Source organism: Rana temporaria, chromosome 4, assembly GCF_905171775.1.
Source record: "Rana temporaria chromosome 4, aRanTem1.1, whole genome shotgun sequence".
Taxonomy (NCBI): domain Eukaryota; kingdom Metazoa; phylum Chordata; class Amphibia; order Anura; family Ranidae; genus Rana; species Rana temporaria.
Genome location: NC_053492.1, coordinates 241,216,010 through 241,238,082, shown reverse-complemented (window position 1 = coordinate 241,238,082; position 22,073 = coordinate 241,216,010). Strand labels below are relative to the sequence as shown.

The following is a 22,073-nucleotide window of genomic DNA, read 5'->3' as shown; positions in this document are numbered from 1 at the left end:
TCCGACGGTGTAAGACACTTACACCTGTCGGATCTTAGGAATATATATGCGTAACTGATTCTCTGAATCAGTCGCATAGATACGACCGGCAAAACTCAGAGATACAACGGCGTATCAGGAGATACACCGTCGTATCTCTTTGTGAATCTGGCCCTTTGGCTTTAATATTTGGGCCATTAAAGTAGAACTTCACTCTCCCAAGCGACATCATCTTTAATCCTCATGCCGATAGCATTAGTAATAAGATATGATCTACTTTCCTATTTACTTGTTTTAAACTTTTTTTTTTTTACATTTCTTCAATAACTTTCTGGTTTCTTCCCAAGGCAAATTATGTCATACATCCCAGGAGTCTTCTGGAGGGAAGGAAGGGAGGAGGGGAGTGTTCGCAGCTAAGCACTCTCTCCTGCATGCATGCATGATGTAAGGGCAGATGGATTGCAGGAAGTAAATGCTACATGCATCATTTGCCCTTACTCAAGATGGCAATGACCAGAAACACAAGGGGGGTGCTTTTCAAAGTGATTTCTCCACAAAATAAAGCATGGAGACAAGGATGGATGGGGGAGTTTGCTTTAAATATTAAAAATGAATTATATAGCGTTTTTGATTTGTTGTGCTCAGGTGCAGCGAAGATCCACTTTAATTTCTTGGAATTTCTTTCCCAAGCTACAGCCCCGTCAACTATATGATCTTGTGTGAACATTATATGTGCACATGAAGATTTACGATTGCAATTTTGTATTGTAAACTTCAATAAAAATGATTTCAACAAGAAAAAATGAATGTTTGCATCTACTATAATTGACTTGTCTCTTACATGGCTAAAATTCTGTATAATGTACTATTAGAATGGGTAATATTCAACACTTTTAGCTAGTTTGTACATTTTTGCATTTCTTTTTTTTAAATACATTTTCATTTGTTAATGCACTAGGCCTTTGCGCCCTCTTGTTTTTATTTTGTTGTTCATCAGAAAGATTCCCTCAATCAGAAGAAGGCAGAATCTGTGACGCATTACCAGTCACGTAAATAAATGATCATGACAGTGTCCTTATAAAAAGACAGATCTCGATCTCCGAAATACCTTAGCGCTATGGCGTTAATACTGTGGATCCACCTTTTTTTGCTTGGAACTTCTAATGGGGAGTACAAGTGACTGTTTGAACACAAATTACATGGATCACTGTTGTATCACCAGCAGGAAACACATTCTGAGAAATACTATGCAGCTATATCTAAGGGTTATGCATGTGGACAGGAAGTGGCTGCAAGTGAGCAGCAGCGTGGAGAAGCAACACAGGTTGAAAATAAAATACAGGGTGGGCCATTTATATGGATACACCTTAATAAAATGGGAATGGTTGGTGATATTAACTTCCTGTTTGTGGCACATTAGTATATGTGAGAGGGGAAACTTTTCAAGATGGGTGGTGACCATGGCGGCCATTTTGAATCCAACTTTTGTTTTTTCCAATAGGAAGAGGGTCATGTGACACATCAAACTTATTGGGAATTTCACAAGAAAAACAATGGTGTGCTTGGTTTTAACATAACTTTATTCTTTCATGAGTTATTTATAAGTTTCTGACCACTTAAAAAATGTGTTCAATGTGCTCTCCAGTGACATGCGGCGAGTGCTACGCTGTGGGCTCTTGCTGAATGAAGCTAGGACAGCCAATGATGTTTCTTCATTAGTCCCCTTTTACACTGGATACACCTATAGCGGAGCGTTAAAATCGCGGTAAAACACTGCGATTTTAAAGCTGGGTATGGCTAGCTGGAATAAAATCTATGACAGACACCAGTTTAGTGTAGTGACTCCACCCTTACCTGTTTTGATATTCACAAAGCACATCTTGTGATGACACAGCAAAGCACAGTTCTACAGCGGACCATACATAAATAAAAAAACAAAAAACCTGAAATGGTATAAGTGAATTTCTTGGTGTGATACATGTATATTACAAGCAAAAAAAGCGGTCAGCTTTTCTACTCTAATGCCAAAAATAAAACATGCCAATTCTGAGAAAATGAATTGCACAGCAGCTGCTATTAAAGTATACTGCATATACTGTTTAATAGAAGTTATAAAAATTGGGAATGCATAACCATTTAAATTAGTATTGAGCATTATGCCAACAATAACCATCACAACAGCACAATGTTAATACATTTTATTTGGCATGTGGTTCCAGAGCAAAACAACAGAATGCAAATAATCTTTATTTTCAAGAAAAATGATACAACCCTTGGACGTTAACATCCACCCCATGTCAAACGTGCCACATGATCTGTCTTCTGTTTCGAGGGCTTTACGAAGCCTAGGAGTTCCAACTCAGACACTGCCCTGATAAAACGAGCGCTGGAAAAAAATTGGTTAAGGAATCTTTTTTATATTTTTATAATACCTTATATGACCGAGTAGAATTGTAGAGTAAACTCTTTATTGATTAACTTGGCAATAACAACTTCCAGGGCTATGTGAGGATTTATATGCCTACACAAAATCGGAATATTTGTGATAAAAAAAAAGTAAAATACTATAAAGTAGCTCACAAAAGTAAGTACGCCCCTCACATTTTTGTAAATATTTTATTATATATTTTCATGTGACACAACTGAAGAAATGACACTTTGCTACAATGTAAAGTAGTGAGTGTACAGCTTGTATAATAACAGTGTAAATTTGCCCTCAAAATAACTCCATGGACGTGGAGACCATTGTGCGTTTAAGGAGGATCACCATGCCCCCTAACATTCCAGGACACCACATTAAGTACATTCAGCCCTCTCGCCATAATAGACACAAAATCCTGCATGGAAAGGATGATACATTCCAATTCAGTGCATACCACTCCCCCCCTCCTCCCATCCCCTGGTGGGCAGTCCACAGATGAGGCAACGCCCATAGAGACAGAACGTGAAGGTGCTGCAAGTCTTGTACTGTACTGTAGAAAACACTCCAAACTGTTAGAACCTCAGAGCGCACTAAAACTCAAATTTTAACATGAGCAATCCCTGAAGGTGCGGTCTTAAAAGAGACCACCAGCCGGTGATCTAGTGCCCCAGGTACTGTCAGTGCACCAAGGGCCCACAGGTGTAAACAGGGTAAAAGGGATCGAACATCTGGAAGGACACTGGGACAACCGGTCCCATCTCCTGCTGGCATCACAACCGCCATCGGAAGGCAACTATGAACAACTCGTAACACATTAAGCTCATGTGTAACATTGCCTTCCTTTGCACCCTCTCTCCGTTGGGGGACAGAGAGCAAACAAAAAATCGACTTGTGCTCCCGGCCGAGCTGTGAGTTGTTGCAAAACAATGTGAGCAGATGAGGCAGCCCTCCAGCCGGGGGCCAACCAGCCCTTCAAAAAAGCCTGGCACACTCAGGGACCCAGAGTAGTTCAGTCCTCTTCAACCACCTGCCTCCTTGGTGGGCGAAAGGCATGGTCATTTGCATCCAACCAGGCCGATGCATCTGCAGCGTGTTCAAAAAAGTGAGCTTGGCCCCTCGCAATAATGCGGAGGCGTGCCGGGTACAACATTGCATAGGGCGCTTGCAACTTCTGCAGCCTTTTCTCGACTTCCGTGAATCGGGCACGACGTTTCTGCACTTCAGATGAAAAATCAGGATAAAAGGAGATGCAGGCTCCATTAAACTGCACATTCTGTTTTTCTCTGGCCAGACCAAGAATAATCTCCCTGTCTCTGTAATGTAACATGCGCACCAAGATGGGTCGCGGGGGACGCCCCCGGAGGAAGGGGCCGCATGGGAACCCTGTGAGCCCTCTCCACCGCGTAAATGGCCGTAAATGCCTTCTTCCCAAATACCTTTCAGCAGCCACTTCTCAACATACTCGGTGGGGTCCCTACCCTCCGTTTTCCAAAATAACTCAACACACAGCCATTAATGGATGCTGAAAAAGCTTTTGACAGAGTTGACGGTGGGTTTATGATGGAAACTTTGCGAACTATACTAGATACATGAAATGGGTGGAAAACATATATAATTACCCGACGGCAAGGGTGAGGGTCAATGGGAGTGTGTCGTCTGAGTTTGAAATGATGAACGGAACCAGACAGGGATGTCCGCTCTCGCCCCTCTTGTATGTAATATCGTTGGAACCATTACTGGCCAGGATACGGAGCAATCCGGGTATAGGGGGGTGATAGTGGGAGAAGAAAAAAGATTTACAGAAAGAATTTCCATTTATTTGGGAAAAAAAAACATCAACATACTTAGGAAAAAAGATCACACCTAGAGTAGAAAAACTATACGTGGCCAATTATATCCCATTAGTCAATGAAATAAAACAAGATCTGAAAAATCTAGCAAAGAGACCGATCTCCTGGGTAGGTAGGATCAATGCATTTAAAATGATGATTTTACTGAAAATAATTTACAAGTTCCAAATGCTCCCTATAAGAATTCCACAAAGCTTTTTCAAGATGATAAAAACTATAATCTTGAAATATATTTGGCAGGGTAAAAAGGCCAGAGTAAACTATACTATTCTAAGTCGTAAAAAAAAAAAAAAGATATTACCAGGCCGTAATTTTAGCAAGGTTAGCTGAATGGAAAAATTATACACTAAAAAGATGTGGGCACAGATGGAAGACACAAAAAGTTTGACACAATTAAATAAGAATGTCTGGATTCCACCTAAATTTAGAAAAATGGGCACGGACATACACAGCATAACGAAGAATGTATTTAAAATATGGGACACACTATATAGGTGGGAAAAGTGGGAATATAATTCCCCATTAATCCCATTAGCAGGCACAATTTTTTTTCACCAGGCAACAAGACAAGAATGGGAAAGTATTTGGGTACTAAAAGATTAGGGGAAGTGGTTACACAAGGGAAAATAAGGTCAAGAAACGATCTTCAAACACAGGAAGGGGTTCAACATTTTAGTGATTGGGAATACTTTCAATTAAAACATTTTGTGAGCACCTTACCACAGCCGATAAGAGATAATAAAACATTAAACTCAATAGAAAAATTATGCTCCATCGGAAAACCATTAAAACATGGAATTGCGGTACTATATGGGATATTAACAGACTTAGAGACGCAGGGAACACTGACATGCGTAGAAAAGTGGGGACAAGACATTGGGAAAAACCTAGAGGACTCATAAATGATAGGTGCAGTTTTCAACTATGCTACTGACATTACCACAATTGAGACAAATTATAGATGTATGGTTCACTGGAGAGAATGAATAAAATTTACCCAAATAACTCTGGGCTGTGTTGGAGGGAATGTAATCAAGTAGGAACTACAATGCATGTTTGGTGGGACTGCCTGAGAATACAAGAGTACTGGAAAGAAGTCCTAGAAAATATAGAAGAAATTACAGGCGAAAAGATCCCACGAAATCCCTTGACCTGTTTGTTCCACGGAACGGATAAGTCAAAAAAACGGTACGGATCGACTTTGGTTCCGGTGTTGCTGAATGCAGCAAAGGGCTTAATCCCAAAAAACTGGCTACACCCACAGAGGCCATCCATAAAAGAATGGATACACCGAGTTGATTATATATCAGAAATGGAATATCTGGGACGAGGAGAAATGGGAGGTGAGACTAGAAGCAGAACAGTCTGGGAGAAATGGAAAGCTTTCAAAACGTCAGAAAAACTCACACAGGCAATGATAGAAATAGACAGGTGATACCTAGTGTGACGGTATGCGAGGTGCGATACATGATCATAGGTACATTTCACCTCGCATACGTTCTATTATGAGAGAGTGAACCGGAATCCGGTCCGGGTTTTACAGCCTCTGGGCCTGGCTAGGGTTCCGGTCCGGATGTCCACTGGAGTCCACAATCAGCTGGACTTTAAAAGACCAGGAAGAGAGCACAACAGGGCTCTGGCTTGAGACTCAGGAAGGGACCTGAGTGAGGGGAGCGCTGAATGTTGGATTAAAAAGAGGTTTGCTTTACTGCATGTTTTGTGGGTGACGGGGGCCAGCCCTGCACTCTATAGAGAGGAGACTATTTGTTTAGTTAGCGCCGGACGGCAAGGATTTAATTGATTGTGTTCTTTATTTTTTTAACCTGCAAACCTTTTAATAAAACCTGGCACCCACCAGACTTAAAAAGAAAGTGCCTGCTTGCGGACTGTCATTCAGAAAAGGTGATCCTCACGAGCTAATCTCCCACACTAGGTATAAACAGAGAAATTAAACCTAAACACTGACCGATAGAACCGAAGGGAGGTAGGGGGAGGGGGGTTAGGACTTGGGGGGAATTAAAGACGAAAGAAAAAAAAAAAAAACACACAGCCATTAATGTCTAAACTGCTGGCAACAAAAGTGAGTACACCCCTAAGTGAAAATTTCCAAATTGGGAGCAAAGTGTTTTCCAGCACTGCCTTAACCCTCTTGGGCATGGAGTTCACCAGAGCTTCACAGGTTGCCATTGGAGTCCTCTTCCACTCCTCCATGACGATATCACAGAGCTGGTGGATGATAGAGACCTTGCACTCCTCCACCTTCCATTTGAGGATGCCACACAGATGCTCAATAGGGTTTAGGTCTGGAGACATGTTTGGCCAGTCCATCACCTTTACACTCAGCTTCTTTAGCAAGGCAGTGGTCGCCTTGGAGGTGCGTTTTCGGTTGTTATGTTGGAAGTTACGCCCTGTGGCCCAGTCTCCGAAGGGAGGGAATCATGCTCTGCTTCAGTATGTCACAGTACATGTTGGCATTCATGGTTTCCTCAATGAACTGTAGCTCCCCAGTGCCTGCAGCACTCATGCAGCCCCAGAGCATGACACTCCCACCACCATGCTTGACTGCAGGCAAGACACACTTGTATTTGTACTCCTCACCTGGTTGCAGCCACACACGCTTGACACCATCTAAACCAAATAAGTTAATCTTGGTCTCATCAGACCACAGGACATAGTTCCAGTACTCCATGTCCTTAGTCTGCTTGTCTTCAGCAAAATGTTTGTGGGCTTTCTTGTGCATTATGTTCAGAAGAGGCTTCCTTCTGGGACAACAGCCATGCAGACCAATTTGATGTAGTGTGCGGCGTATGGTCTGAGCACTGACAGGCTGACCCCCCACCCCTTCAACCTCTGCAGCAATGCTGACAGCACTCATACGTCTATTTCCCAAAGACAACCTTGTTTTCTCTTTAGCTTGAACTTTATCTTTGGATTGCACTTATGGACTGTTTATCACTTGAATAGAGTTTATGTTTTTTATTCATGGTGGGGTTAGCGCAACATGTGTTTATTACTATTACTAGGGGAAAAAGTATTTGATCCCCTGTGGATTTTGTACGTTTGCCCACAAAAAAACGATAAGTCTATAATTTTAATTGTAGGTTTATTTTAACAGTGAAAGACAGAACAACAACAAAAAAATCCAGAAAAACTAAATTTCAAAAAGTTACAAATTGATTTGCATTTTAATGAGTGAAATAAGTATTTGACCCCTTCGCAAAACATGTACTTGGTGGCAAAACTCTTGTTGGTAGTCACAGAGGTCAGACATTTCTTGTAATTGGCCACCAGGTTTACACACAGGGATTTTGTGACACTCCTCTTTGCAGATCCTCTCCAAGCCATTAAGGTTTTGAGGCTGACATTTGGTAACTCGAACCTTTAGCTCCCCCCACATATTTTCTATGGGATTAAGGTGTGGAGACTGGCTGGGCCACTCCAGGACCTTAATGTGCTTCTTCTTGAGCCACTCCTTTGTTGGCTTGGCCATGTGTTTTGGGTCATTATCATGCTGGAATACCCTTCCATGGCCCACTTTCAATGCCCTGGCTGAGAGAAGGAAGTTCTCACCCGAGATTTGACAGTACATGGCCCTGCCCATTGTTCCTTCGATGCAGTGAAGTTGTCCTGTCCCCTTACCAGAAAAACACCCCAAATCATAATGTTTTCACCTCCATGTTTGACGGTGTGGATGGTGTTCTTAGGGTCATATGCATCATTACCGCTCCTCCAAACAGTTGAGTTAATGCTAAAGAGCTTGATTTTGGTCTCATCGGACCACAAAACTTCCACCCAGTTCTCCTCTGAATCATTCAGATGTTCATTAGCAAAGTTCAGACGGGCCTGTACATGTGCTTTTTTGAGCAGGGGGACCTTGCCCGCGCTGCAGGATTTCAATCCTTCCCGGCATAGTTTGTTGCCAGTTGTTTTCTTAGTGACTATGGTCCCAGCTGCCTTGAGATCATTGACAAGATTCTCCTGTGTAGTTCTGGGCTGATTCCTCACCGTTCTCATGATCATTGATCGAAATTAGAACTTGCATGGAGCCCTAGACCGAGAGAGATTGACTCACTAATTAAAATGCAAATCAATTTATAACTTTTCTGAAATGCGTTTTTCTGGATATTTTTCTTGTTATTCTGTCTCTCACTGTTAAAATAAACCTACCATTAAAATTATAGACTGGTAATTTTTCTTTATCAGTGGGCAAACGTACAAAATCAGCAGGGGATCGAATACTTTTTTCCCCTCACTGTATGTTTACATCTCATAGTATATTTGCTGCTACCCCCTAACAATTCACTATACACAATTTGAATAAGATATTTGCACATACACACACACACAGAAACAGGGTTTTAAAACATCAACACTTGAAAGGTTATTTACATCAACATGAAAATTACATTTAAAACCCAAATTAGTTTTTCTTCAAAAGCTGTAAAAAGGGATTTTTAACCACTTAAGCCCCGGACCAATATGCTGGCTAAAGACCCAAGGGGTTTTTACAGTTCGGGACTGCGTCGCTTTAACAGACAATTGCGCGGTTGTGCGACGTGGCTCCCAAACAAAATTGGCGTCCTTTTTTCCCCACAAATAGAGCTTTCTTTTGGTGGTATTTGATCACCTCTGCGGTTTTTATTTTTTGCGCTATAAACAAAAATAGAGCGACAATTTTGAAAAAAATGCTATATTTTTTACTTTTTGCTGTAATAAATATCCCCCAAAAACATATATAACATTTTTTTTCCCTCAGTTTAGGCCGATACGTATTCTTCTACCTATTTTTGGTAAAAAACAATCGCAATAATCGTTTATCGGTTGGTTTGCGCAAAATTTATAGCGTTTACAAAATAGGGGATAGTTTTTTTGCATTTTTATTTTTTTTACTAGTAATGGCGGCGATCAGCGATTTTTTTCGTGACTGTGACATTATGGCGGACACTTCGGACAATTTTGACACATTTTTGGGACCATTGTCATTTTCACAGCAAAAAATGCATTTAAATTGCATTGTTTATTGTGAAAATGACAGTTGCAGTTTGGGAGTTAAACACAGGGGGCGCTGTAACATTTAGGGATCACTGTGTATGTGTTTACTAGTGTAGGGGGGTGTGGCTGTAGGACTGATATCATCGATCGAGTCTCCCTAATAAAAGGGATCACTCGATCGATGCGCCGCCACAGTGAAGCACGGGGAAGCCGTGTTTACACACGGCTCTCCCCGTTCTTCAGCTCCGGGGAGCGATCGCGACGGAGCGGCTATAAACAAATAGCCGCGCCGTCGTCCCGGATCCCTCCCCGAGCGGACCCGACCTCCGCATGTACCAGGGGGGTCCCGATCGGACCCCCCACCCACGTCTAGGCAGGCACGTACAGGTACGTGATTGTGCCTGTCCGTGCCATTCTGCCGACGTAAATGTACATGAGGAGGTCGGGAAGTGGTTAAGTTATTAGCAGAATAAAGTGTTTTGGGGTTCTTATGGGCACCCTCAAGACTGCTAAAGCTACCTGCAGGCAGTCTCATACATGTGTCCCAAAATGGCTCCAAGTTTCACTTTTAAACAAGTGGTCTTATTTGGAAAGGTAAATGATGCGCAGTGAACTGTGGAGAGCATTTGGACATCTATCACTAATTATGGCAAATGGAAATCTTGTTTATATGGAACACTTAGCATGTCAGCATTACTTTCTGCACAGTTTTCCTGATTAAAAATGTATTTCTGGCCAGGCTATGAACATGCAAGCATTTATAAGTATTTCTCAACAAGCAGTAAATGAGTGTCAATTTGTCCTCAAGGTTCAAAATAGAAACACTAAAGTCACTCAAGGCCCTTTCTTATCAGCCCACAACACCTGCTCTGTGTTAACATTACAAATTGGGAGGCTGAAAAGCTGCCATGTCACTAATGGGAGGTGAGGGGGAGATGGGAAATGAATGACTTGAACAGTTTCAGTGCTTCTGTTGTGAACAGTCCACAGTGCCTGCAACTCTCATGCTTTGAAGGGTAGAGACGATATCAGGGGTCTCATTGAACTCGGATGTCTCCATAAAGAGGACCTGTTATGCCTTATTCCTATTACAAGGGATGATTACATTTCTTGTGATAGGAAGAAAAGTGATGAAATTTTTGTTATAGGGACAGTGTAGAAAATAAATAAAAATAATAATTTAAAGCACCCAGTCCCCTCGTAGTCCCACGCAGAAGTGGAAGCATACCTAGGTTGTGCTTGCATATGTAATTCTAGCACAAGACCTCCCCTGTAACTCTAAACTGGTAACCTATAAAAAATTGTAAAGTGTAGCCTATGGAGAATTTTAGGTACAGAAGTATGGCGCCATTCCACAAGTGTGCAATTTTAACCACTTCCCACCTGGCCACTGCACATACACGTCCCTCAGAAGGAGAGGGATCTCGCGCCCGTGCAGCGTTGCGATTCTGATTCAATCCTGATGCGCTCGTGTCACCTGGACACAGCGGATCTTCGATCCGCAGGAGGGCTCTGTGATTGGCCCTCCTGATCACATGATGGCTGTGTCCATTCACAGCTGTCATGTGATGTAAATAGAGAGCTAGGTGATTGGCTCTCCTCACATGGAAGTTGTCAGAGAGGAGAGCGGATCGCTGCAGCCGGCCAGTGTCCCCACACAATGTAAACACAGCAATTCCCCAAAAGACATCCCCACACAGTAAAAACACCTGCCCCCCACATATGTAACAGTAAAATTACATGTCCCAATGATCATCTGCACACATATGTTCATGAATACCTGTGCACATCTATACATGATCATCTGCGTACATCTGTCCGTGATCACACAAACCAATTATTATACACTTAATGGGATTTTTTTTTACCAAAGACATGTAGCAGAATACATTTTGGCTTAAATTTATGACATAATTAAATTTTACTGGATTTCTTTTAAAATAGAAAGAAAATATATATTTTTCCAAATTTCTGTCGTGAATAAATACCACCAAAAAGAAAGCTCTATTTGTGTGAACAAAATGATAAAAATTTAATTTGGGTATTGCATAGCATGACCGCGCAATTGTCATTAAAATTGCGAGAGCGCTGAAAGCTGAAAATTGGTCTGGGAAGGAAGGGGGTGAAAGTGTTGAACTGGTTAAACAGGTATCCATTTACCTAACATCATCTTTCACATTATGCAAAATTGGGGTAAATATTGTGTTTTTTTTTTATTCGTGAAAGTATTTTCTTTTGGGAAAAAAAAAAAAAAAAAACTTAGTTTGAAAAATTGCTACACAAATACCCTGTGACATAAACTGCAACAATCGTCATTTTATTCGATAGGGTCTCTGCTAATATATATATATATATATATATATATATATATATATAAAATGTTTGGGGGTTAAGAGTAATTATTTTGGAAAAAAATAAAAAATTATTTTTTACATGTAGGAGAGAAATGCCAGAATTGGCCTGGTGTGGAAGTGGTCAATACTGCATATTGCCCCCTTTAGCATCAATGACAGCTAATAGTTCTCTATGCCGCCCAGAATTCTTGCAGGTGGTATAGCCGCCCATTCTTCTTGGCACAATGCCTCCAGGTCATGCAAAGACTTTGGTTGTCTTGAATAAACTGCATGTTTAAAATATCTCCCCAGAGTGGCTCGATGATATTAAGGTCAGGAGACTGATGGTAATTCCAGATCCTTCACCTTTTTCTGCTGTAACCACCAGGGGGTCAATTTTCCCTTGTGCTTAGGGTCATTGTCATGCTGGAAATTCCAATAGCATCCAGTGTGCAGCTTTTGTGCAGCCACCACAATGCTTCACAGTGGGGATGGTATTCTTGCTGCTATAGGCCTTGTTAACTCCTCTTCAAACATAGTGCTTATGGTTGTAACCATAAAGCTCTGTTTTGGTCTCATCACTCCAGATTACAGTGTGCCAGAAACTATGAGGCATGTCAAGGTGCTGTCAGGCAATTGGAATCTGGCCTTTTAGTGGCATTGGCACCTTGACCATGCAGCTCATTTTTGCTCAAGTGTCATAGTATTATGCTCCTTGAAACCATCCATTAATTCCTTAAAGCACCCCCCTGGCATCTAGCAAATGCGCGCACGATCACGCCCACAAAAACACATGGAACTGCAGTACCATACGTTTTGGTGAGGTGCAATTTTAAAAATCGTGGTAGCACCCTTTTGTGCATTTCACAAACATAGGGCAACCCAACAAAAGTAAAGGTCTGGCCTACAACTTGACATGTGGGACCGTGCAAAAAAGCGTACACATCCTGGTATGAAAAAGCCCTAAATCTCATTCCAAATCTCCTGAGACCAGCAGTGCCTTAGATTCACACTGCAGACATATAGCACAACGGTGTCTAGGCATATTCACATATCAGAAGGCTATTTTGAAGGAATTCAAGACTAAAAGGTGCAGCCATGGCCAAAAGTTTTGGGAATGACACAAATACTAATTTTCACAAAGTCTGTTGCCTCAGTTTTTGAGATGGGAAATTGCATATACAGAATGTTATGAAGAGTGATCAGACGAATTGCAATTAATTGCAAAGTTCCTCTTTGCCATGAAAATTAACTTAATCCCATAAAAAAAATTTCCACTGCATTTGTGAAGAAGGCTTCAGGGTGCCCAAAAAAGTCCAGCAAGTGCCAGGACCGTCTCCTTAAGAGGATTCAGCTGTGGGATCGGAGTGCCACCAGTGCAGAGCTTGCTCAGGAATGGCAGCAGGCAGGTGTGAGTGCATCTGCATGCACAGTGAGGCAAAGACTTTTGGAAGATGGCCTGGTGTCAAGAAGGGCAGCAAAGAAGCCACTTCTCTCAAAACAAAAACATCAGGGACAGATTGATCTTCTGCAGAAAATATGGTGAATGGACTGCTGAGGACTGGGGCAAAGTCATATTCTCCAATGAACAGAAAACAAAAGTGTAGCGCTAAAAATATATGTGAAGAAATAAGAAAGACTACATGAGTGAGTTTTATAAACATGTGGCATAAACACCGAAAGTGCTCAAAAAGTCCATTAATAATAACATAAATGGATAAAGTCTGTGAAAAAATCTAAAAATTTCCAACTAAACGTGACTTTGTGTTGAAAGTTTGCTAGTAGATCCACCACCAGATAATATGGATGGGAGGCTTACCGGAGGGATCAGACCCAAGTAAGCATATACTTTTTAGGTCAAACAGGCTTATGGGATACCGGTGTCCCGATTCCAAGGCAACTCAAATGATGGACAGATGAATAAAATCCTTAGGAATTCTAATGCATAGGCAATATGGAACCAATCGATGGAAAACCAGCCAATGACGACAGTAGGCACTTCCAATAACAAATGATCCAAAGGCTCAGAGTATAAGGAGTAAAAAAAGAGAAACGAGGGTGCACACAAGTAGTCCCACGCTGACCCTACTGCTCAATTGTTTTAATGCTTACTATATTCGACTGAAATGTGAGTGTAAATATTATTCTTTACTGCCAAGTAAAAGTTTTATACGGATTCACACTATGTGCACCCTCGTTTCTCTTTTTTTACTCCTTATACTCTGAGCCTTTGGATCATTTGTTATTGGAAGTGCCTACTGTCATCATTGGCTGGTTTTCCATCGATAGGAATGCATAGGCAATATGGAACCAAAGGATTTTTTTCATCTGTCCATCATTTGAGTTGCCTTGGAATCGGGACACCGGTATCCCATAAGCCTGTTTGACCTAATAAGTATATGCTTACTTGGGTCTGATCCCTCCGGTAAGCCTCCCATCTATATTATCTGGTGGTGGATCTACTAGCAAACTTTCAACACAAAGTCACGTTTAGTTGGAAATTTTTAGATTTTTTCACAGACTTTATCCATTTACCGTATTTATCGGGGTATTGCGCGCTCTGGCGTATAGCGCGCACCCCTAATGTGGACCCGCAATTCCTGTAAAAAAACATTTTAGTACTTACAGTTTTGGTGTCTTGCGCGGCGTCCATCGACGGCCTCGTCGGGTCCGGCGTCCGTCTGCGGCTTCGGTGGTGTCCTCCCGCGCTGTCTCACCGTCGAATCGCCGCTTCCCGCGCTCAGTTTGAACGCCTCCGCCGACATATACCGAGTGCAGTACACTCAGTTACATTCGGCCAGGCTCGGCTTCGCTCGTGCTCACGCTTTGTGACGTTTATGCGTGAGCACGAGCGAAGCCGAGCCTGGCCAAATGTAGCCGAGTGTACTGCACTCGGTATATGTCGGCGCAGGCATTCAAACTGAGCGCGGGAAGCGGGTATCGGCGTATATCGCGCACCCACGATTTTCCCCTTATTTTAAGGGGAAAAAGTGCGCGGTATACGCCCATAAATACGGTATGTTATTATTTGTGGACTTTTTGAGCACTTTCGGTGTTTTCGCCACATGTTTATAAGACTCACTCATGTAGTCTTTCTTATTTCTTCACATATATTTTTAGCGTTACACTTTTGTTTTCTGTTTAGTTTGTCTGCAAAATTAATCTAATTTTGTGGTGTTGGCTGCCATTTATATATATATTTATTTTAGGTAGCTCCACTCATCGTCCTCCAGTAAACCCACCTCCCCTTCCATCTTGATTCTAGGGCATAGGCCGACGTAGTCGCCTTCGGGAGTGTTAGCATGGTGTGAAATTAGGAGATCAGCTTCTTAGGGTCAGGGTATTTAATTGCTGCCATTAGTGGATTGTCAGCTAAAGAGAGATCATCCAGGGGATATTGGGTGCGGAAGGCGTGGCGTAGTTGGACATACCTGAAGAAGAACATATGGTCCGGCAGATCAAATTCAATTTTAAGGCTATCAAAGGACTTCAGTTTCCCATCCTGGGTGACATGAGTCAGGTAGTATATCCCCTTAGAGCTCCACACCTCACTGTCTTGGATTAGATTAAACTCGGGCAGGGCTGTGTTATGCCATAAAGGGGTGTAGCCATGTGGAGACGTGATACGGAGCTTGTCCGAGGTCACGCTCCACACCTATCTGTAGTGGTACAACAGTGTATTGCGGTCCGTCAGTGGTCCCTCTCCTCCCGTCCCACCCGCTATCGCCACTAGTGGGTCCTCTGTCGACTGTGTCCAGGTAGGGCAGAGGAAACGGAGAAACCTGTCCCTGTCTACTTTGTCTATGTGGAATATCTGCGACAGCTGAGCGGCCAGGTAATAGGCATTGAAGTCAGGGAGCGCCAGTCCGGCTAGATCAGTAGGGTTCTTCAGCCTGTGCCATGGGAGTTTGTGCCTAGCGGTACCCCAAATAAATGGTTTAAGAAGAGCTTCCAGTGTTTTGAAATGTCGAAGCACAAGATACACTGGAGAATGCCAGACCATGTAAAGTATTTTGGGTAATAAAACCATTTTCACAAGATTCATACGGCCCATAACTCCCAGCGGGAGGCGAGTCCAGGCTTGGGTCTTTTTCTTCAGCATTTCGTACACTGGTGTGATATTCAGTGAGACATAGTCTGCCAGGTCTCGAGTGGTCCGAATTCCCAAGTATTTAATGTCAGCAACTCTCTGAAGTGGAAGGGCGGCTCTATCTCTAGGGCGCGGGTACCTGTCCAGGGGGAGTATCTGGGACTTGTCCCAGTTGATCCGGAGACCTGAGAATACGCCAAAGCGCTCTATCAGGGCCAGTGCTAGTGAAAGAGAGTTATTGGAGTCATCCAGATGCAGCAGACTATCATCCGCGTATGTGCTGATCTTCTACTCCACCCCCCCTCTCCGCAGTCCCTCTATACCAGGGTGCGATCGTATGGCAACTGCGAGTGGCTCAGCCGCCAAAGCATAAAGCAGCCGCGACAGGAGACAGCCCTGCCTCGTGCCTCTGTGTAAGGGGAATTGTTCCAATAGCCACCCATTGGCCAGAACCCTGGCCACCGGGGCCTGGTAAAGGAGCTGCACCCATTTGACAAATCTGGGACCAAGATCAAACCTGTCAAGGCAGATCCAAAGGTAACTCCATTCTACTGAATCGAAAGCCTTGCAGTGTCCAAAGCTACGATTATCCTGGATCTCGGGTTGTCATGCATCGTCTGATGGTTAATAAAGAGTCTCGTAAGGTTGAAGGAGGTGAGTCTGGCCCAGCATGAAGCCTGCCTGGTCATGGTGAATCGGGGACAAAATTACTGCGTTGAGGCGGAGGGCAAGCATCTTGGCCAGTATCTTGATGTCTACCTGAAGCAGAGAAATTGGGCGATATGATTCCGGCAGATGGGGGTCTTTTCCGGATTTGGGAATTAATACTATGGTGGCTTCCCTCATGGAGGGTGGGAGTTCAGAACTTGCAAAGATGGAGTTGTACAGTGCAAGGAGCCTAGGGACTAGTACATCAGAATAGGTAGAATAAAACTCTGATGGCAAGCCATCAGAGCCAGGAGCTTTGGATTTGGGGAGTCCAGCCAGTGCTTTGGAGATCTCCTCCGCCGACAGTGGCTCCTCCAATGCTCGGGTCTGTTCCTCGGAAAGCCGAGGGATTGGTAAGCCGGTAAAAAATGCCTCTATCAAGGAATCATCGTCCGGTGCCGCTGAGGCATACAGGGCGGTTAAAAAAATCCTGGAAAATAGACGTTACCTGCGCAGGTTCTGTCACAAGGTCACCCTTGGAAGAGCGTAGCGAGATCACAACTGGGGGTCTCTCCTCACAATGCACCAAATAAACTAGCAGTTTCCCGGCCCTTTCACCATGTTTAAACGACCTTTGCCTATGAAAGAAAAGCTTTCGCTTCGACTTTTCATAGTGAAGTTGATCAGCTGTCCTGGAGCACAATTTAAGACTAGCAGCTACGTCAGCGTTGGTGTTTTCCACGAACTCCCTTTCTGCCGCAAGAACAAGTTCTGTGGCCCTGTCTAGAGCCTCTGCGGAGGTCCTTTTGAGGGTATTTATACGGGTCGAGAGCATCATGCGGGCATGCATTTTGAATGTTTCCCAGACTACATGTGGCGATACAGAGTCAGAGTTACTGTCAAAGTATTGTTCCCAGTCCGTAACTAAGTCAGCCCAGCACAGGCAATGGTCTGAAAGAGATCTGGGGGGAAAGCCTGCATTCTTCAGCCTAGGGAGGAGGGGTTTAGAAATAAGTATTAGGTCTATACGGGACATTGAGTGGTGAGAAGCGGAAAAACATGAGTATGCCCGGGACGTGGGGTTCCTATGTCTCCATGTGTCAACTAGGTTGAAATCGGCGCGGAGGGGGCCGATGGCCCAGCCATCCTGTCCAATGAAGGATCCAACACATTATTGAAATCTCCCAGCCAGACTGCCGGCACGTTAGGGTGCAGGGCCATATAATCAAACCCAGTTATTAAAATAGTAGATTGAAACGGAGGTGGTACATAAAATGCTAGCAACAAAAACATATCACCATGCAATTTAGCTTTCAAGAAAACATATCTGCCAAGTGGGTCTGTTACCAAATCCTGAAGTTCAAAATGCGTAGTTTTGGCAATTAATATAGAGACTCCCCTAGAGTGCGTGGTATGAACTGAATGAAATCCCCAGCCCATCCACGGGCGTCTAAGCGCCCTCTGAACCGACCCTTCAGCATGGGTCTCTACCAGAACTGTCACATCAGCTCTGTTTTTTGAGTACCGCAAAAACTGCAGATCTTTTGATCGGGTCTCTCATCCCACGGACATTCCAAGTAATAAACTTCAGCGTGGCCATGGGATGAGACGTGAGAAGTATGAGACTCCAGGATTCAGATCGCCCTCAACATGCTTCAGCAATACAAAAAGTCCCCAGGGGGGGACGGCCACCCACAATTACCCTGGTACCACATAACAGTTTTGCTCAAAATGGAAACGACCAATAGTTAATAACTGAACCTAAATAACCCCCCACCCCGCCCTGCACGGTCCCCAACTGGTGCGGGCATTGACCCCTAACTGCCAACGTGGCAAATGCAGCGCCCAAGTTATAGAGAGGGTGACCAGAAACAATAAAACATACAGAAGGGCCACCAATGTCAACATAAGCAATGTTTGGGCATACAAAAAGGAGGAATGCCGTACTGCAGTGGTGGCGCCTTTCCAGTCGTGGTTGTGGGCTGCTGCAAGTGGGGCGAAACTTCGCTGCATGCCGTAGCACGATGTAGGACTGTGCTCACTGTCTGTCGCGAGCATGCTTGCGTAGAACCTCTCTTCGCAGGAAAGAGGAATTTCAAAGGTGGAAAATAATAATAAAAAAAAAGTTAAATAAAAAAGGGAGGGAAATAAAATGTAGAACCACCCCATTGGGGTCCCGGTGACATCAGGCGAGCAATCAGGTGGAATGCGTCCCCGATCTCCCAGCAAAGACACGGAAATCAGGGGGGGTGAACAATAATGCGTGTGACAGACATGCGGCTGCAGTGTCTTCCAGGGAGGGGGCCCAGGGATATGCAAGATCTGGGGCTACTCCAGGCAAATGTTTACAGGAGCCCTGGGGAGCAGGGAGCAATGTCGATATGCACATCGAGGCACCAGTCCCAGTCAGTATAGGGATGCAGAGGGTGCGCAAAATAAAGGTTTTCCAAGAAGGGGGAGGAAAAGGAGCAGAAAACAATGGGGGAAGAGAGTGATCAGGGACCCCCACATGAGAGAGAGGAGAGGTTCAGTGAGGGGGAAGCATGAATAACTTCAAGATATCAGGCATGGGATCACTTATCTGTGTTCTTCCCGTCGTTCCAGCCACGCTTTGACCTCCTCCGGATCGTCAAAGAAGTGTGCACGGTCTTCTCCCTCCACAGGCAGGCGGGCCGGAAAGAGCATGGCATATTTCACGTGCTTGATGCGGAGGCGCTGTACTTCGGCCACCATCTTGTTGTTAAAGGGGATGTTGCCTTTTTCTCTGCTGAGGCGGAGGATGGCATCCCTGTCCCTGAAGTTAAGGAATTTTGCTATAGAGGTTCGGGGGGGCGCCCCGACCGGCGGTGGTCTGCCCGACATGCGGTGCGCGCGTTCCACGGTAAACATGGGGGAGAATACCTCCCTGCCATAGGTATCACAGAGCAGTGTCTCTAGGAAAGCATGCGGGTCTTTCCCCTCCACCCCCTCAGGTAGGCCTATGATTTTGAAGTTGCACCTTCGGGTTCTATTTTCCAGAATCTGCAGGAGTTGGTTGATTTGCAGCCGCATAGCTTCTGTGGTATGCTGGAGGGGGGGGAGAGAGTCCTCCACGGTGCCCAGCCGAACCTCCGCCTTGACGACCCTCTACCTCAGCTTCTGCAGGTCCTGTCTCACCAAGCCGTGAGGGTGGTCTGGCAGGCTGTGACGGCATCTTGGCAAGTGGTGATTGCTTGCAGCATCTTAGTCGTGTCAGCGCCGGCAGATGCTTCCTCCGTCCTCGTGGCGCTGCCATCTTTGCCCGGGGAGTCCTTCTCCTGACGGCGGTATTGTTCGAGTTTAGAGGTGGTCGCCTTGGATGCCTTCGGCGGGAACATGATCACGGTGTCGCCCGGGACTGGCGAGAACGTTCTAGGGTCACAGGCTGTGGGTGTAAACTCAGGTTATGTCGAATAGGATGACCCTCTGGCGGAGCTCGGTCGTCTAGCGTCCTATCCCATGCCGCTCCAGGCCACGCCGCATGAGTGGCCTGGAAGAATTAAACACTGAATATCTATAGTACATTTTGGCTACCATGGATACACTTCAATTGGACGTTGCCTAGCTTTTTGTCATGTCTCTTTTAATATCCTCCACAGCTATGCCACTTTGAAACACAATATACTTTGCTTGTTCAGCCAAGACTACTCATGATTTATTAGATGTGACAGCCGATCTGGGAAAAGAGGATTTAAAGACTGAACATGTTCATGTTATTAATGAGCCGAAAGAAATGCATCCAAATTTTGAGCTGAGGACAAGTCAGTGCACGTGCGGCATTTCTACATGTTCAGCTGCTGCTTCCACATTCTATTTACCTTACTCAGGAAAATAAAAGGATACTGAGTCATTTCATCCACTGGCTGCAGGGAATCCGAGTCACTGTCATCATTAGTATTGACAACTGTTGCAAATGCCTGAAAAGATATTCATGATTTTTTTTTATGTGAGGTTTTTAAATATATCAGAACAAAAAAAAACAAATATAAACTCAGAGTAGACAGCCAAGTACACATATATGATTTGTCTTACCCGCCAAAGATTTTAATTGTGTTCTTTTGATTCATATACTGTATCTCTACCACACTGCTTTGCCAGATAGGTCACTCCACTCATTCCTGAGCCACTGTTATACAAATGAATAAACATCTGTGCTCAAGTGTAAACAGCTTACATATTTATAACACAGGAGGTGTTAAAGGTGATTAACATGTGGTCACACCCCTTTAGCACCTATTATGTTATAAATGTATGTCATTTGGATTTTAAACACAGATATTGTTCCAGTTCTATAGCAGAGTGCAGCTGTCGATGACTAGATGAACGTTTGATTTGTGGAATGAAACAAACAAAAAATGTTCACTCCTGCTTCTAAGGCCTTGTACAGACGAGCGAACATGTCCGATGAAAACGGTCCGTGGACCGTTTTCATCGGACATGTCCGCTCGGAGATTTTGGTCTGATGGTTGTACACACCATCAAACCAAAATCCCAGCGGACAGACAGCGCGGTGACGTGGGGGTGACGTTGACGCCGCCACGTCCGCAAACCAGGAAGTAAAATGCTTCCACGCATGCGTCGAATACATTCGGCGCATGCGGGAGATTTCGGTCAGCTGGTTAAGCGTACTAACCAGCGGACATGTGGGACGGACGGGTTTCCAGCAGATAAGTTTTAAAGCATGCTTTAAAACTTTTGTCTGCTGGAAACCTGTCTGCTAGGCTGTACACACGGTCGGATCTGTCCGCTGAAACTGGTCTGCGGACCAGTTTCAGCAGACATGTTCGATCGTGTGTACAGGGCCTTAGAATTTTTTTGCCACTGTGGTTGAAAACGAGATTAATATTTAGAAAATCGAATGAACATTCATAAGACTAATAAATAAAAGCAATGATCAGCGGCTGACAAGCTGATCATAACAATTCATTCAAAAAGGGTACAGGGAACTCTGTGACATCTTGGTCACCATGCTGGTAGCATTTTGTACAGGCTTACTCAATACAGTTCACAAAAGAGAGGCTAAATATTTATAGTGTATGTAAACCTGGACATTGAGCTTCTCTTCTTTGGTTCTCTTTGCTTCTTAACTGCTTGCTGACCAGCCGCCGCAGTTATATGGCGGCAGGTCGTCTCTGCTGGGCGAGATCACGTAGCTATACGTCATCTCGCCGTTCAGCCAATAGGGGTCCGCGCTCGCCCCCGACGCGCGTGCCTGGTGGACACGATCACCGCCGGGCACCCGCGATCGCTCTTTACAGAGCGAGAACCGGGAGCTGTGTGTGTAAACACACAGCTCCCGGTCCTGTCAGGGGGAGAAATTACTTATCGTCTGTAAATACAATGTATTTCCCCTAGTCAGTCCCACCCCCCCTTCAGTTAGAACACACCCAGGGAACATAATTAACCCCTTCCTCGCCCCCTATTGTTAACCCCTTCCCTGTCAGTGGCATTTTTATAGTAATCAATGCATTTTTATAGCACTGATCGCTATAAAAATGCCAATGGTCCCAAAAATGTGTCAAAAGTGTCCACCATAATGTCGCAGTACCGATAAAAATCGCTGATCGCCGCCATTACTAGTAAAAAAAAAAAATATTAATAAAAATACCATAAAACGATCTCCTATTTTGTAAACGCTATAACTTTTGCGCAAACCAATCAATGAACGCTTATTGCAATTTTTTTTACGAAAAATAAGTAGAACAATACCTATCGGCCTAAACTGAGGAAATTTTTTTTTT

At 44.1% G+C, this 22,073-nt stretch overlaps 1 protein-coding gene across 1 annotated transcript in view; it reads right to left on the bottom strand.

Moving 5' to 3' along the window:
• Positions 1 to 2,162: 2,162 nt before the first annotated feature.
• The window catches only part of ORC3 (origin recognition complex subunit 3), a 147,101-nt gene continuing 127,190 nt past the window's right edge, over positions 2,163 to 22,073 (bottom strand). Inside the window, exons 20-21 of the mRNA XM_040350080.1 lie at positions 20,176 to 20,249; positions 2,163 to 2,365 (exon numbers count right to left, since the gene is read on the bottom strand). Coding sequence (XP_040206014.1) covers positions 2,260 to 2,365; positions 20,176 to 20,249 — 180 coding nt within the window. The 3' untranslated portion in view covers positions 2,163 to 2,259. The remainder of the gene's footprint in view (positions 2,366 to 20,175; positions 20,250 to 22,073) is intronic.